The sequence below is a fragment of the Rattus rattus genome, chromosome 7, assembly GCF_011064425.1.
Source record: "Rattus rattus isolate New Zealand chromosome 7, Rrattus_CSIRO_v1, whole genome shotgun sequence".
NCBI classification, from domain to species: domain Eukaryota; kingdom Metazoa; phylum Chordata; class Mammalia; order Rodentia; family Muridae; genus Rattus; species Rattus rattus.
The window spans coordinates 269,837-286,029 of record NC_046160.1 but is presented as its reverse complement, the minus strand read 5'-3'; the positions used below and the strand labels follow the sequence as shown (position 1 = coordinate 286,029).

The 16,193-nt window shown below is 39.1% G+C and overlaps 1 protein-coding gene and 1 pseudogene across 2 annotated transcripts in view; both read left to right on the top strand.

The window, feature by feature from the left end:
* Positions 1–16,193, top strand: part of Alkbh8 (alkB homolog 8, tRNA methyltransferase) — a 98,624-nt gene that overhangs the window by 41,519 nt on the left and 40,912 nt on the right. For both annotated transcript variants that reach the window (XM_032908693.1, XM_032908692.1), the window contains exon 9: positions 8,160–8,311. In XM_032908693.1, the coding sequence (XP_032764584.1) occupies positions 8,160–8,311 (152 nt within the window). The remainder of the gene's footprint in view (positions 1–8,159; positions 8,312–16,193) is intronic.
* On the top strand, positions 13,898–16,145 carry LOC116905724 (annotated as a pseudogene).

The window sequence follows — 16,193 nt, the reverse complement described above, 5'->3', positions numbered from 1 at the left end:
TCTGAAAATCATTAAGTGTCCTTAATTTGCTTCTTTTGATTTGCACCTTTTGTGGCCTAATTCTTTGTACACTTATTTTATACCCTAGATAATTAATAGAATCCCCTCTTTGTATTTTCTCAGGGGCGATTTGTAATCCCCAGCATGGTAATGTTTTTTTTACTTCATCAAACATTCTTTCCAGGATATTTATATCTGAATCAGACAATAAAATGTCATCCATGTAATGATAAATAATAGATTGGGGAAATTTTTTGCGAATTATATCTAATGGCTGCTGTACAAAATATTGACACAAGGTTGGGCTATTTAACATTCCTTGTGGAAGGACTTTCCATTGATATCTTTTTATGGGGCGTCCTCTATTAAGGGTAGGCACCGAAAAGGCAAACCTTTCCTTATCGCCTTCATGTAGAGGAATAGTGAAAAGCAATCTTTTAAGTCAATCACTATAATAGGCCACCCCCTAGGCAACAAAGAAGGCAGTGGGATCCCAGGCTGCATGGAACCCATCGGCTGAATAATCTTATTAATTGCTCTGAGATCTGTCAATACCCTCCATTTGCCAGACTGTTTTTAATGACAAATACTGAGAATTCCAAGGCTGGTGGACTCCTCTATATGCTGAGCCTCCAGCTGCTCCTGGACTAGCTGCTCTAATGCCTGTAGTTTTTCTTTTGTCATGACCACTGATCAATCCAGATGGTTGGTCAGTCAGCCACCTTTAGTGGCAAGGGTTGTTGTTGTTTTAACAGCAGTGGCTCCTTGGGGTAGCACTAAATTGTCAGCCTCTGCTGTATCTTGCTTATGGACAGCTTGGACAGTCTCTAACTGTCCTTGATAACATTCCCTGACTAATTTAAAGTTTTTATTAGGAGTCTGATGAATTTTAGGCCAGAACCTGAAACTGAGGGGATATTAATTTGAGTTTTCCACTGCTGTAGTAGATCTCTTCCCATAAATTAATGGCTATATCAGCCAATGTATGGCCTTAATTTTCCTACCTGACCTTCTGGTCCCATACATTTAAGCCACCTGATGCTTTGTTTTATTTGGGATAAAGTGCCAACACCTTGAAACTGCATATCCACTTTGAAGTGGCCAACTAATGGGCCAAGATTTTGAGAGATGATGGTAACATCTGCTCCAGTGTCAACCATTCCTTCAATTTCGATATTATCTACCAGTATTTTAGTTTTGGCCTTTGGTCCTCTATAGACGTTAGCCAAAATATTCGCTTTGAAGTCTTGTTGTTTAATCGTTCTGAGGAGGAGAACTCTCCCTGCCTGGTATTGGGGCCTCGAGAGGCCCCTTGGGAGTTTTTTGTCAGGATGCGGTCCCATCTGTCTGTTGTTGCTGTACACTTCCTAGTCAAATGTCCATATCTGCCACATCTTTGACACATTCTAGGAGGCACAGTCCCCTTTTGTATCACTTTGGTTTTTATTACAGTAATATCTGAGATGGCCCTGCTCACCACAATTAAAAACATTTGAAATCTTGGGTCATCTCTAGCTGTCCAGTGGCAGCTTCTCCTATCAAAGTAGTATCAGGAGAACAAGATCCAACATCAGCTGTATATCTAATCCACTCATCTATTGAAAGCGGACCTTGCCTTTTAGTGGTCTAATTACTTCCTGCATTTGGTATTTGCATTTTCAAAGGCTAAAGACTCAATTATCGCCTTTCTTGCCGCTGAATCTGATACACTCCTTTCCACAGCTGAGGTAAGCCTTTGTAAAAAGTCAGGGAAGGTTTTTTTAGGACCTTGTATGACTTGAGTGAATGTTTCAAGTCTTTTTCCCTGATTCTGCGACTTTGTCCCAGGCCTTTAAGGCTGACAATCGACACCATGACAGAGTTTCTTCTTCACATATAGCCTGCACCCTCTACTTCAGCAAAGTTTTCCTTCACCAAGCAGTTGATCTGTGGAAATCTTCTGCCCCTAGCTCTATTTTGTCTTATCTCCCTCTTTCTCTCCACCATGAAATCCATTGCAAATTTTCAGCAGGCTCTAGAATTGTTTTTACCATATCTTTCCAGTCTTGGGGGGATTACTCTATTTTTAATAGCCCAAGAAATTAAGATTTGTTTTACAAATGGCGAATGCATTCCAAAATTAGTTACACTTTCCTTAAATTTCCTTAATTTTAATACATCCATGGGTTGCCATTCAAATTCTTCATAACCCTGTGGATGATCATCGTTTGGAGGCCTTTGTTGCACACTAACTGATAGACTAAAGTTTGTTTCCTAAAACCTTAGGTTGGCTTTCCTTAATTTTTATCTTCTGTCTCTACCTGAGTTTTTCTTTTAGTTGTAATTTTAAATTCCTCTTAAAGTCTGTATCCGTGTTTCATATTTCTTCTGTCTTTCCCCTGTTCTTTGAGTTCCTGAATTTCTGTTCAAGGTTTTGCTTCTCACACTTTGAATTTTTCTTTTATATTGTACTTCTAATAATTTGTTATCCATTATCTTTTTGATTGATTAATTTTAAAAAGTTATTCTCTAAGTCTTGCTTCCAAACCTCATTACTTTCTCTCTGCTGTTCAGTATGATCTGTGAGCTGTTGTATGTTCTGTTCTAACATCCTTTCTAGTTTCTGTCTATCACTTTCATTTTCATCTTTCTGTCTCTTATTCTGATCTATAATTTTCTGTGTCTTCAATTCTAGTGTTCCTTCTAGGCTACATTGCTAAGATTTAATTTTCTCTTTCTGTTGTTCATGTTGTTCCATAATTACCTGTATCTTCTGTTCTAAGGCTAGAAATTTGCTATTTAGGGCTGTGTGCTGTTGTATGTTCTGTTCTAACATCCTTTCTAGTTCCTGTCTATCACTTTCATTTTCATCTTTCTGTCTCTTATTCTGATCTATAATTTTCTGTGTCTTCAATTCTAGTGTTCCTTCTAAGCTATATTGCCAAGATTTAATTTTCTTTTCTGTTGTTCATGTTGTTCCATAATTACCTGTATCTTCTGTTCTAAAGCTAGAAATTTGTTATTTAGGGCCCTGTCTTTGAGAAGATATAGTAAATCAGAAGAATGAATATTGCAATACTGGTAAATGATAAAGTGTCTTTTTCCTCAAAATTCTCAACTGTCAGACCATTCAAAAATATCATTCCATAAGGCCCAAAAGATATTCATTATGTTTCTCATCTTTAAGTATTATAAAGTTATATATCTCTTTACATCAAAGTAGTATCTGATCTGAAGCCCCTTGTACCTTTTTTTCCCTCTGCTTCAGAATACGTTAAAGTCCTCTCGATTCTTCGTAGACCCTCCAGACCCAGTCAATTCCCAATCCACTAGTACTCCTGCCTATTCTGGGGTTGAGAGGGAAGTAAACTTTTATCTCAGGTTAGTTGAGTTCTAATGGTTTAGTTGGGCCATATGTTGTCGAATAAATAAAAATAAAGTAAAAGTAAAATGTATAAACGAAAACCGGGGTGGAATGTTTTCCTCAGGGTGTTTTTCCCTGCTAGGGTTCCACACCTCGCCCCCCCAGATATCTTCTGATATCTTGGCAGAAACACAACCCAGCCACACACTTTCTTATACTGAGACTCTTACACAAAGAGCATACAACTGGTGTTTTTACCTGCTAGGGTTCCACACACCTCAGTGCCCCAGATATCTGCTGGATATCTTGGCATAAACTCAGCCCAGCCACACTTACTTAAATTGAGACTCTTTCTTAAAAAAAACACACTCATTTAGCATTAAAGCAATCCAGCCGCCCAGATTTGGCAGATCCACATTACACTGTCCTAATCCCAGTTCCCAAATTACTCATCCCTGCACCTTTTATTTACCAAGTCTCCAGCTTCTTTTCTCCCCCTGGTACCTCTAACTCCTCTCAGTTCCCCCATCGCCTCTCCAACTCCTCTTCTTCCTCCTGGCTTCCTTCTCTAACCCTCCTCCTCAACTGTCAATCCTCACCCCCTCCCTCAGGTTCCACTCGGCCAACTGTCTCCAACTGTCAACTGTCAACCTAACCTCTGAATCTAATCCCCCTCTCACTCCCAACTCCTACCTCTGCCCAAATCTCACGCTCTTGCCTTTATTTAACAAATTCAGAGAAAACCCCAAGGCAAACCACAACAGGGATTGCATTGAATCTGTAGATCGCTTTTGGTAGAATGGCCATTTTTACTATATTAATCCTGCCAATCCATGAGCATGGGAGATCTTTCCATCTTCTGAGGTCTTCTTCAATTTCTTTCTTCAGAGTCTTGAAGTTCTTATTGTACAGATCTTTTACTTGCTTGGTTAAAGTCACACCGTGGTACTTTATATTGTTTGGTTTGGTCTATTATGAAGGGTGTCATTTCCCTAATTTCTTTCTCGACTTGTTTCTCTTTTGTGTAGAGGAAGGCTACTGATTGATTTGAGTTAATTTTATACCCAGCCACTTTGCTGAAGTTGTTTATCAGCTTTAGTAGTTCTCTGGTGGAACTTTTGGGATCTAAGTAGATTCTTATACAATAATCCTATCCTCACTTTTCACTCCATCTACTCCTCTCAGCTCTCTTCCATCTCCACTTTTCCCCAGATTCACTTTCCTTCTGTTTCCTCTTTAGAATAGAGCAGACCTCCAAGACAATAGGACAAAACAATATACAATAAGATAAGGCAAAAAAAAAAAACCAAAAAAAAAACAAAAAACCCCAAAAAACTTCTATTGGTGTTGTACAGAAGAGTCTCAAGATCAGGCAAAAGAGTCAGAGATAGACTCACTCCCACTATTAGGAGTCCTATAAATACACTAAACTAAAATTCATAATATATGCAGAGAACCTTGTTCGATATCATGCAGGCTCTCCATTCTTGCCATTTCAGTGTCTCTAAGCCCATACAAGCCTGTCAATGTCTAGTGCATTGCGATTCCAAGGGTAGAGCCACATTAAGAAGGCACAGGGGGTACACAGCCATAGTCAGCCAAATGCATACTTTATTCAAAGTTTCAGTGTCTTATACAGAAAGCAGCATAAAGATTTCCCACAGTTTCTCATTCCTACCAGGTGCTGTTTACCTAGCAAAGCTTATCACGGTCCAAGTGACCTAAACCTCTTTGCAGACTGTGAAATCTGTCAGTAGTCCAACTCTTTGGTATGATATCTAATTAAACTATAAACAAAGTTACTTTCTCATGAGAAAATGAACATGAAGGCCCTTTCCTCAGGTTTGCAGCTTATTTGACAGGACACCAGGATTCTCTGCTTGAGAAAGTATGCTTCCTCAGTCTCAGTCTGCTGAGATTGACAAAGCCCCTAAGTTGGCTCAAAGCTAGCAAACTGGGATCAGTCTCCTGATGCTGTTTCTCTACACAAGCCCTATGTAGTTGATTCAGTGGGCCATATTGGACCATATTCTGATGTCCTCCATCTACTCTGACTCCTAAAATCTTTCCTCCCCCTCTCCACTTCCTTGGGATTCTGGAAACTGAAAAGGGAGGGACCTGATGGAGACCTTCAGTTTAGACTCTGATGTCTGACTGTGGATCTCTGCTCCTTCTTCTCTTTGCTACCAGAGGAGCCTCTCTGATGGCAAATGGATAAGGAAACTATCTAAAGAATAGATATAGAGTATCATTAAAGATTATGAAGGTTTTCTTGTTGCTTTTGTTTGGTTGGTTTTGCCTATTCAGGTATATCTAGATCTCTAGTCTATCCTGTATCTGGTTCCTGGCCATGTAGGAAATGTAGAGCATGGGCTAATTCTTGGTTGGGCCTCAAATTAAACCAAACATTGGTTGGCTATCCCACAAGTTCTGTGCCATCTTATAAGCAGGACCAATTGTAGGTCAAGGGTTTTGTGGCTGGGTTGGTGTACAAGTTGTTCTTCCCATAGTCTGCATATTACCTCCTAACACCAAAGAGACTAGAATGTAGGAGTGAGGCCTCCATGCAGACAACCATTTCATGCTCTCTACATCGATGAGCTGTTTGAATTTTGTCCTCAGTAATGGAGCCCTACTGTCAGTTTTCCAGGAGCGACCTTCTCTCCTAGATCAGCCTTGTTTAGGAATTTCCATGGGACCAGCTCAGCCAGCAACACAAGCAGATTCAACCCAGTCACACCAGTGGAAGCCTTGGCTAGCTACAAAATATAGCCAGTTTAGATTCTATATCCTCCATCCACTGCATTAGGTTTCCACTCCACTTCACAAATACCTCTGAATTTGAGTTGTTTCTCCCTACATTCCCTCCCTCTTTCCTTCCCATTCACCCCAATTGATCATTTCCACTTTCCCTGTTGTTGGTGTGTATTGTTCCCTACCACCACCACCCAACTCCCTCTCCAAAGAATTTTATTATAGTTAATTTTCCCAATGAGATTCATACTTTCCCTGTAGACTCTTCCTCTTTACTTGAACTCTTTGGGTCTGTGGATTGTAGTTGTTCGTTTACTTAATAATTAATTTCCACTTATGATAGAAAGATACTATATTTGTCTGAGTCCAGGTTGTCTCACTCAGGATGACTTTTCCTAGTTCCATCCTTTTCCCTGAAAATTTTATTACATCATTTTTTTTAACTGCTAAGTAATACTACATTATATAAATGTACCACATGTAGTTTATCCATTCTTTGGTAGAGAGTCATCCATGTTGTTAGCAATTTCTGGATATTATGAATAAAGCTGCAATCAACATAGTTGAGTAGTGGTCCTGGTGGTAGGATGAAGTATCTTTTGGGTATATAGCCAAGGGTGATATAGCTGAGTCTTGAGGTAGATTTTTTTCCCAGTTCTCTGAGGAACTGCAATATTGATTTCCATAGTGGCTCTAAAATTTTGCATGCTCAAGAGAAATGGAAAAGTGCTCCTCTTATACAACATCCTCACCAGCATTAGCTGTCACTTGTGTTATTGATCTTAGCCATACTGACAGGTATAAGAATGTTAAAGTCATTCTCATTTCTGTTTTACTAATGGCTAAGGATGTTGAATGTTTAAGTGTTTTTTCAGCTATTTGAGACTCCTCTGTTGAGAATTCTTTGTTTAGATCTGTACCCCCTGTTTTTAAATTGTATTATTTGGGGAGTTTTCTGTTTCTTGTTTCTTTGTATTGGGTTTGTTTTTTAAATATCCAGTCTCTTGATTTCTCTATATGTTTTGGATATTAGGAATAAACATTTTTTTTCTTTTTCCTATTTATTTATTTATTTATTTATTTATTTATTTATTTATTTATTGGTCTAGGCTTTTTTTGTTGCCACTCATCCTTAAACATTTAAGAATAATGGCACTTAAAGTAAGTGCAAAATAAGGAGTTATTTTGCATATATTTATAAAAACATTTCAATCTATTCTTGGAAATAGTATAGCATCTCCTGAGAATGATTTTTGGTTACGTTTTCCAGCAGAGTACCTTGGCAGGTCAGGACAAAAGTATGCAACAATATCACACTAGAGATTTATTGGTTGGGGAAGTTAGGGGTGCGGAAGTCCATCTCAGTGTTGGGACATATGAGAAATAGACAGAATGACAAACAGAGAAGAGAATGGGCCAGGAGGACAGGGACCTTTTAAAGGGTACGCAAGTCACACAAGCAGCTGATGATGACATAGCTGCTGGTCCTAAGTCACTGAAAGTGAGCTGGGATTAACATTTTGATCATTTTTTAATTGAAAATTTATCATGCCATTAAATGCTAACAGTAGTTATTTCTGAATATGTATTGTAAGTCACTCCTGCTTAATGCTGCTATAGGATTGTATGTCCTTTATATAATATTTTTAGAAGAAAGAAAAATAAATCTCAAAATTATTTTTGAAGGTTGCTCTTGACATTACTGAGTGTGTGTGTGTGTGTGTGTGTGTGTGTGTGTGTGTGTGTGTGTGTGTGTGCATGTGCTTCAGATAGTCAGAGATAGGCAAGAGAGTGATAGAGAGGAAAACAAACAAGATACCAACTATTGAGATGTTAATTAAGATCTTTTGTGAAAGGGAGAAAAAAATGAAATAAGCATGAAAGCATAGGAAATAAACTTGGTAAAAACCTTTTAATGTTTATTTTGGAGAAAACAGAAACAGGATTCCAATTTGCTATGGAGTGTCAGAGATGTTAAAAGATATATTAATGGCAACATTTGTTATGTTTCTTAAGATATTGGTCTTACTATAATGTCACATAAGTTATTTATTGTCTACAGAATTACACCTCGAAAATTTGATACCATCCAAGCATCTGAGCAATTCAAAGGTGGAATAATCAACAGTGACATTGGAGACTTGACTTTAAGCAAGAGGGGGATGCGCACATCGTTTACGTTTAGGAAAGTGAGGCGAATACCGTGCAATTGTAGTAAGTCTCTAATTTCATGTGCTGCAACAGAATAAATCTAGTAAGAAAATGCTTTAAGATTACCAGTGCTTAGAGCTTTTTCATAACTTTTCCAGTGATGTCTTCTATATTCTGCTCTGGGTTAAGCTTTCCCATCACTTCTCTGAGCTTCCTTCATTGATGTTTATATTCCTTAAAGGCAGAGGCTATATTTTATCATTAAGTATATGAAATTTCTTTAACATTATTGAGTGCCCAGAAATGCTTGATTTTTTTAAAGTGACAGATAAGAGAGTGTTGGGGTTGTGAGGCAATAAATCATTACTTGTGAAGAAATAGGAATTGAACAAAATAAGGTGCTATTCTGACTTGTTTACATAAGTGTGTTGCTCCCTAGATGTATTTCTTGGACTCAAATTTTTTACTTTATAAATGATAATTTGCAGTGACAAAGATCAGAGAATGCTTTTTATATTACAAATATTTTGATTTGGGGTAGCCTGCAGCAGTAGCTATTATATTTAGCTGCAATCCTAGAAACATTTTAAATTAAAAATCTTTTATCTCAGGGATGGAGAGATGGTTCAGTTGTAGCTTCTTTCGACTACCCACACTATCAGACTGACAAGTTCCAAAAGATCTGATGTATTCTGGCCTCCACAGGCACCCATACTCCCACATGACATGTAGGAACAGAGACATATACACATAAATAAAAATACAGGGGGAGAGAGCTGAACTCCCAGAAGTGCAGACAATCCTGAGACTTCAAGGGAGACTGCTATTTCTGTCAACTTCTGCTCATATTCCTGGCCCAAGAGGAACCTGCCTCTGGCTACAGAAAACAGTCAGCGGCAGGAACCTGCTGGTTTCTGCCTGTGCCCAGAACTGACCTGAACGGGTCCCACAGCTCCCTGCACTGAAATCCCACGAGGGAGAGAGCTAGACCCTCAGAACTATAGACAATCCTGAGAACTCAGAGGAGACAATTACTTTCTGCCCACATTCCTGACCCAAGGAAATCACCTAGTGCCATCTGTGCCATCTGGGCACAGGGACCTAGGAGCACTCAGGGGCTAGACCCTTTGGGTTTCTGCCTCACCAGGAGTTGAAAGCCAGTCACCAGGAGTGCCTACACACTTGAGAGCAGAGGGAAGAACAACTCTTCTGCGACAAGCAACCTGCCTGGAGGCTTCAGGTCACACAAACACAGGAACAGCTTTCTGTTCCCAGTTCCGACTGAAAGAAAACAGGCCTACAGGAGTGCTGACACACAGGCATACAGGAGGGTCAAGCCACAGCTAGACAGTCTAACACCAGAGACAAGCTGATGGTGAGAGGCAAGCTAAGGATCCTAAGCAACAGAAACCAAGACTACTTGGCATCATCAGAGCCTAGTTCTCCCACCAAAGCAAATACTGGATATCCAAACACACCAGAAAAACAAGATGTAAATTTAAAATCACATTTTATGATGATGATGGACTTTAAGAAGGATATAAATAACTCCCTTAAAGAAATACAGGACAACACAAGTAAACAAGTAGAAGCCCTTAAAGAGGAAACACAAAAATCCCTTAAAGATTTACAGGAAAACACAACCACACAGGTGAAGGAATTGAACCAAACCATCTAGGATTTAAAAATGGAAATAGAAACAATAAAGAAAGCACAAAAGGAGATAACCCTGGAGATAGAAAACCTAGGGAAGAGATCAGTAGCCATAGATGCAAGCATCACCAACAGAATGCAAGAGGTAGAAGAGAGACTCTCAGGGGCAGAAGATACCATAGAAAACATCTACACAACTATCAAAGATAATATAAAACGCCAGAAGCTCCTACCATAAAACTACCAGGAACTCCAGGACACAATGAGAAGACCAAACCTAAGGATAATAGGTATAGAAGAGAGTGAGGACTCCCAACGTAAAGGGCCAGTAAATATCTTCAACAAAATTATAGAAGAAAACTTCCCTAATATAGAAAGAGATGTCCATAGACATACAAGAAACTTACAGAAATCTGGAAAGATTGGACTAGAGAAGAAATTCCTTCTTTCACATAATGATCAAACACCAAATGCACAAAACAAAGAATATTAAAAGCAGTAAGGGAAAAAGGTCAAATAAGATATAAAGGCAGACCTATCAGAATTACACCAGACTTCTCACCAGAGTTTATAAAAGTCAGATGATCCTTGGCAGATGTCAAAGAGACCCTTAGAGAACATAAATGCCAGCGCAGGATACTATATCCAGGAAAACTTTCAATTAATGTAGATGGGGAAACCAAGATATTCCATGACAAAACGAAATTTATCTTTCTACAAATCCAACCCTACAAAGGACAATAGACGGAAAACTCCAAAACAAGGAAGGAAACTATACCCTAGAAAAAGGAAGAAAGTAATCTCCTTGCAACAAAGCAAAAGAAGAGGGACACACTAACATAATTCCATCTCTAACAACAAAAATAACAGGAAGCAACAATCACTATTCCTTAATATCTCTTAACATCAGTGGACTCAATTCCACAATAAAAAGACATAGACTAACAGACTGGATACACAGAGAGGACACAGCATTTTGCTGCGTATAGGAAACACACCTCAGAGACAAAAAGGTACACTATCTCAGAGTAAAAGCCTGGAAAACAACATTCCAAGCAAATGGTCCAAAGAAACAAGCTGGAGTATCCATTATAATATTGAATAAAATCGACTTTCTATCTAAAGTTTGCAAAAGGAAACTTAAATATCATCAAAGGAAAAATCCACCAAGATGAACTCTCAATCCTAAACATCTATGGTCCAAATGCAAGGACACCTACATTCATAAAAGAAACCTTCCTAAAGCTCAAATCACACATTGCACCTCACATAATAATAGTAGGAGATTTCAACACCCCACTCTCATCGATGGGGCCACAAAAACAGAAATTAAACAGAAACATAAAGAAACTAAAAAGTTATGAACCAAGTGGACTTAACAGATATTTACAGAACATTTCATCCTAAATCAAAAGGATATACCTCTTCTCAGCACCTCATGGTACCTTCTCCAAAATTGACTATATAATCGGCCACAAAATAGGCCTCAACAGATACAAGAAGATAAAAGTAATCGCATGCATCCTATCAGATCACCACAGACTAAGGCTGGTCTTTAATAACAACAAAAAAGACAAAAAGTCCACATAATCATGGAAGTTGAACAATGCTTTACTCAATGATAACTTGGTCAAGGAAGAAATAAAGAAATTAAAGACTTTTAGAATTTAATGAAAATGAAGGTACAACATACCGAATGAGACACATACTTATGAGACACAATGAAAGCAATGCTAAGAAGAAAACTCATATCTCTGAGTGCCTCCAAATGAAACAGCTTAACAGCTTGACAACACACCTAAATGCTCTAAAACAAAAAGAAGCAATGAATAAAAATAGCACTTTCAACAAATGATGCTGGTTCAAATTGAGGTCAGCATGAGGAAGAATGCAAATCAATCCTGTAAAAATCTCAAGTCCCAGTGGATCAAGGACCTTCACATCAAACCAGATACACTCAAACTAATAGAAGAAAAAGTTGGGAAGAGTCTCGATCACATGGACACTGGGTACAATTCCTGAACAAAACTTTGATCGCTTATCCTCTAAGATCAAGAATTGGCAAATGGGACCTCAAAAAACTGCAAAGCTTCTTCCAGGCACTGTCATTAGGACAAAACGGCAACCAACAGATTGGGAAAAAATCTTTTCCAATCCTACATCTGTCAGAGGCTAATATCCAAAATATACAAACAACTCACGCAGTTATACTTCAGAGAGCCAAATAACCCTATTAAAAAATGGAGTACCGAACTAAGCAAAGAATTCTCAGCTGAGGAATATTAAATGGCTGAGAAGTACATAAAGAAATACTTAACATCCTTAATCATCAGGGACATGTAATTCCAAACAACCCTGAGAGTTCACCTCACACCAGACAGAATGGCTAAGATCAAAACCTCAGGTGACAACAGATGCTGGCGAGGATGTGGAGAAAGAGGAACACTCCTCCATAGTTGGTCAGATTGCAAACTAGTACAGCGACTGTGGAAATCAGTCTGGAGGTTCCTCAGAAAAGTGGACATTGCACTTCCTGAGGACCCAGCTGTACCTCTTGTAGGCATACACCCAAAAGATGCTCCAACATACAACAAAGACACATGCTTCACTATGATCATAGCAACCTTATTTATTATAGCCAGAAAGAACCCAGATGCCCTTCAACAGAAGAATGGATACAGAAAATGTGGTACATTTATACTCAGCTATCAAAAACAGTGACTTCATGAAATTCATGGATTGAACTAGAAAATATCATCCTGAGTGGGATAACCCAGTCACAGAAAAACACATGATATGCACTCACTGATAAGTGGATATTAGCCCAAAAGTTTGAATTATCCAAGATACAATCTACAGACCACATGAAGCTCCATAAGAAGGACGATCGAAGTGTGGATGTTTCACTCCTTCTTAAAAGGGAGAACAGAAATATTCATAGGAAGGGATACAGAGGCAAAGTTTGGAGCAGAGACTGAAGGAATGGCCATTTGGAACCTGCCCTCACTTGGGTACACAGCCCATATATATACAGCCACCAAAACTAGATAAGATTGTTGAAGCTAAGAATTGTATACTGACAGGAACAGGATATAGATGTCTCCTGAGAGGCTCAGCCAGAGCATGTCAAATAGAGGCAGACACTAGCAGCAAACTATTGAACTGGGAATGGGACCCCTGTTGTAAGAGTTAGAGAAAGTTTTGAAAGAGTTGAAGGGACTTGCATCCCCATAAGAACAGCAGTGCCAACCAACCAGAGCTCCCAGGGACTAAACCACTACCCAAAGACTGTAAATGGACTGATCCATGTCTCCAGCTGCATATGCAGCAGAGGATGGCCTTGTTGGGCACCTTGGTCCTGCCAAGGCTGGAGCCCCCCAGTGTAGGAGATTGTCGGCTGGAGGTCTGGTAATGAGATGTGCGTGGGGAGGGAAACATCCTTATAGAAGGGGAGGGGGATGGGATAGGGGGCTTATGTCCGGGAAACCAGGAAACGGAATAACATTTGAAATGTAAATAAAAAAAATGTCCAATAAAAGAAAAAAATACAAATAAATCTTAACAAAGCCTCTTACAGCTGAAGATGGTAATCCTATTTAACAAAACCTTAAAATTGCTGGATTTGTGAGGCTAAAAATGCTAAGGTTGTCAATAAATTTATATAGTGGGGCTATTTCTCAGTGCAATGTTGGCTCAGAGTACTAGGGCCTTTTGTTTGGAGTGGTGTTGGGGAGGGGCAGATGGAGCAGCAAGGGCTGCAAGTCTGGGTCAGTTCCTTGCAGGGGGTGGGGGGGCACCCCATAGGCTTTCAGTGGCCTCATGAGCTGCAGCTGTGCCCTAGGCCTGCCCCACCTGACCTGAGGGGCAACCAGTGGGGCCTCACCTTACATTCCTGCCAGCTTGGGAGTATTTACCTCTCTTCACTTACCTGCACTGGAGGCTACTACCTTAGGCAGATGCCATGAAGATCAAAGATGATAAAAAAAAAAAAAAAAAAAACTCTTTCCCATGGTTTGGCATGGACATTAGATGAACACTAATAATGCTCTCATACTTTGGACATATTGATATCACAGCAGAGGAAGAACAAGAGGACATTGAGAGATTAAGAACTATTCAGAAATATTTGACTTCTAATGTAGCATATGAATCTACTGGCATTTGGGATGTACATCTTGTACTGAAGGACTTAACACTTTTTAGACAAAGAAGAAACTTGCTCTTTATCATATTTCCAACTAAGGACCAAATCAGGAGAGAGAAAATTTTCTCAGCCTTACAAATGGTGCTGAGTGCTACAGGTGGTGGTGATTACAAGTTTGAGAAAGATTTTCGAACAATTGGAAACCTCCACCTGTACACACTGGATTAATTTGACTGCCTTGTAAAGGGCTTGGTGTATATAGATTGTCAGTTCCAATGGACAAGCAGAATGCTGTTATTGTGCTAATGCCTTAAAACCTGACAGAAGATGACTTTTAACTTGGATGATCCTTATCCATTGCTGGTGGTGAATATTGGCTCAGGGTCAGTATTTTAGCAGTCCATTCCAAAGAGTGACTGGGACAAGCCTTGGAGGGGGGCACCTTTCTAGGTTTATGTAGTTTATTGACTGGCTATGAAAGTTTTGAAGAGCCTCTGGAAAAGCATTCAAAGGAAATGGCACTCAAGCTGATAGTCTGGTCTGAGATATTTATGCAGGAGATTTTGAAAGATTTGGTCTGCTGGGTTGGGCTGTGGCCTCTAGTTTTGGTAATATGATTTATAAAGAGAAATGAGAAACTGCTAGTAAAGAGGATCTGGCAAGAGCCACGTTAGTTACTATCACCAATAACACTGGTTCCCTGGCATGAATGTTTGCTGTTAATGAGTAAATAAATTGAGGTGTCTTCGTTGGAAACTTTTTACATGTCAATACTGTCTCTATGAAACATCTGGCACGTGCTTTGGTCAAAATTGAAAGCACTGTTTCTAGAACATGAGGGATACTTTGGAGCTGTCGGTGCACTTCTTGGACTGCCAAATTTCAGCCAAAACATCAGAGATCTTTATTAAGAAATGTCATCAGGAGGAACTGATCCAGAAACTGCATTCATTATTTGTCACTGGCAACCAAAGGATAAAACAGTAATGCTATTTGTGTTCATTATAAATGTCAGAATGGTAAGCTCGTGTGCTTTGCCTCATGGAAAGACCTGTAATGGGACGTGTCCCTCATGGATGTACCCTTGTATGTATAGATAGCCAGCGTTACGTCTCAAATGCAATGCAGCCTCTTGGTTGTTGACCTTTTGTCATGATTTTCTATTTATTTGATGCTGTAGTGGTCCAGCGACTATTAAGGTCCAGCAGTGCTCACCCAAAAGGAGGGCTGGAAAGGAAAACAGCAGGGGCACAAGAAACATGGAGCCAAGACAGTGTTCTGATCAAGGCTCAAAGTTTAATAATCAGCAGTGTATATAAAGGGTAAACCACAAAACCCATCCCAGTACAGTAACTCAGAGTAGCAACAGCACAGCTGCCAATCGATAAGTTTCCATTTCTTTGCAGCTCATTAATTCCAGCACATCAAAGCTCACAACTGCAGCCAAGGTAGGTGTTTCTGTTCAGGCCAATAAAGCTTATTGCTCAAGGTTTGCTCCTCCTGCCTTTCTTGTCACATGTTCAAGGTCTACATAGCCTGTACAGGCTGAGGAGGCCAGAGATGCAGCCAGCATTGTAGTACTATGTGCTCAGATAGAAGTCTTAAAATCTCAGAAATGTTTGTTTATGCAAAATAATTGATTCTAAATATTTGTTTGGGTCAGTTTTATGTATATTTGGTTACTATTGAGCAGGAAGTAACACTCTCATAATTTATTGTACTGGCACTCAAAGATCATTTTCTGTGACTTAGAAATGTTAAGGCAATATTAACTATGTTAGTTTTATAACATATCTTCAGAAAAGCATGTCTATAAGACGTCTGCCCATAAGTACAATTTTCCTTCAGATGATACTGTGCTTAAATGTGAACCTGAATTTTTCTATTGAATACCTGAGGTTTTTTGCACATACTTGGTGGCGCTATACTTTTTTTTTTATCTCATACATTAATCAGTACATATGTTAAAATGTTTACTATTTTTAAAATTGAGGGCACAATCACATACTTTGGAGTCTATCAAATTAATTAAATTCTTATACTGTTCAAGTGGAGTATGGTTAGAGTGAGTGGCATTCTGTGCTCTTTCTCTACCATATAGATATGCATGGTATATGCATGTAGATATGCATATAGAAACGTGCATTT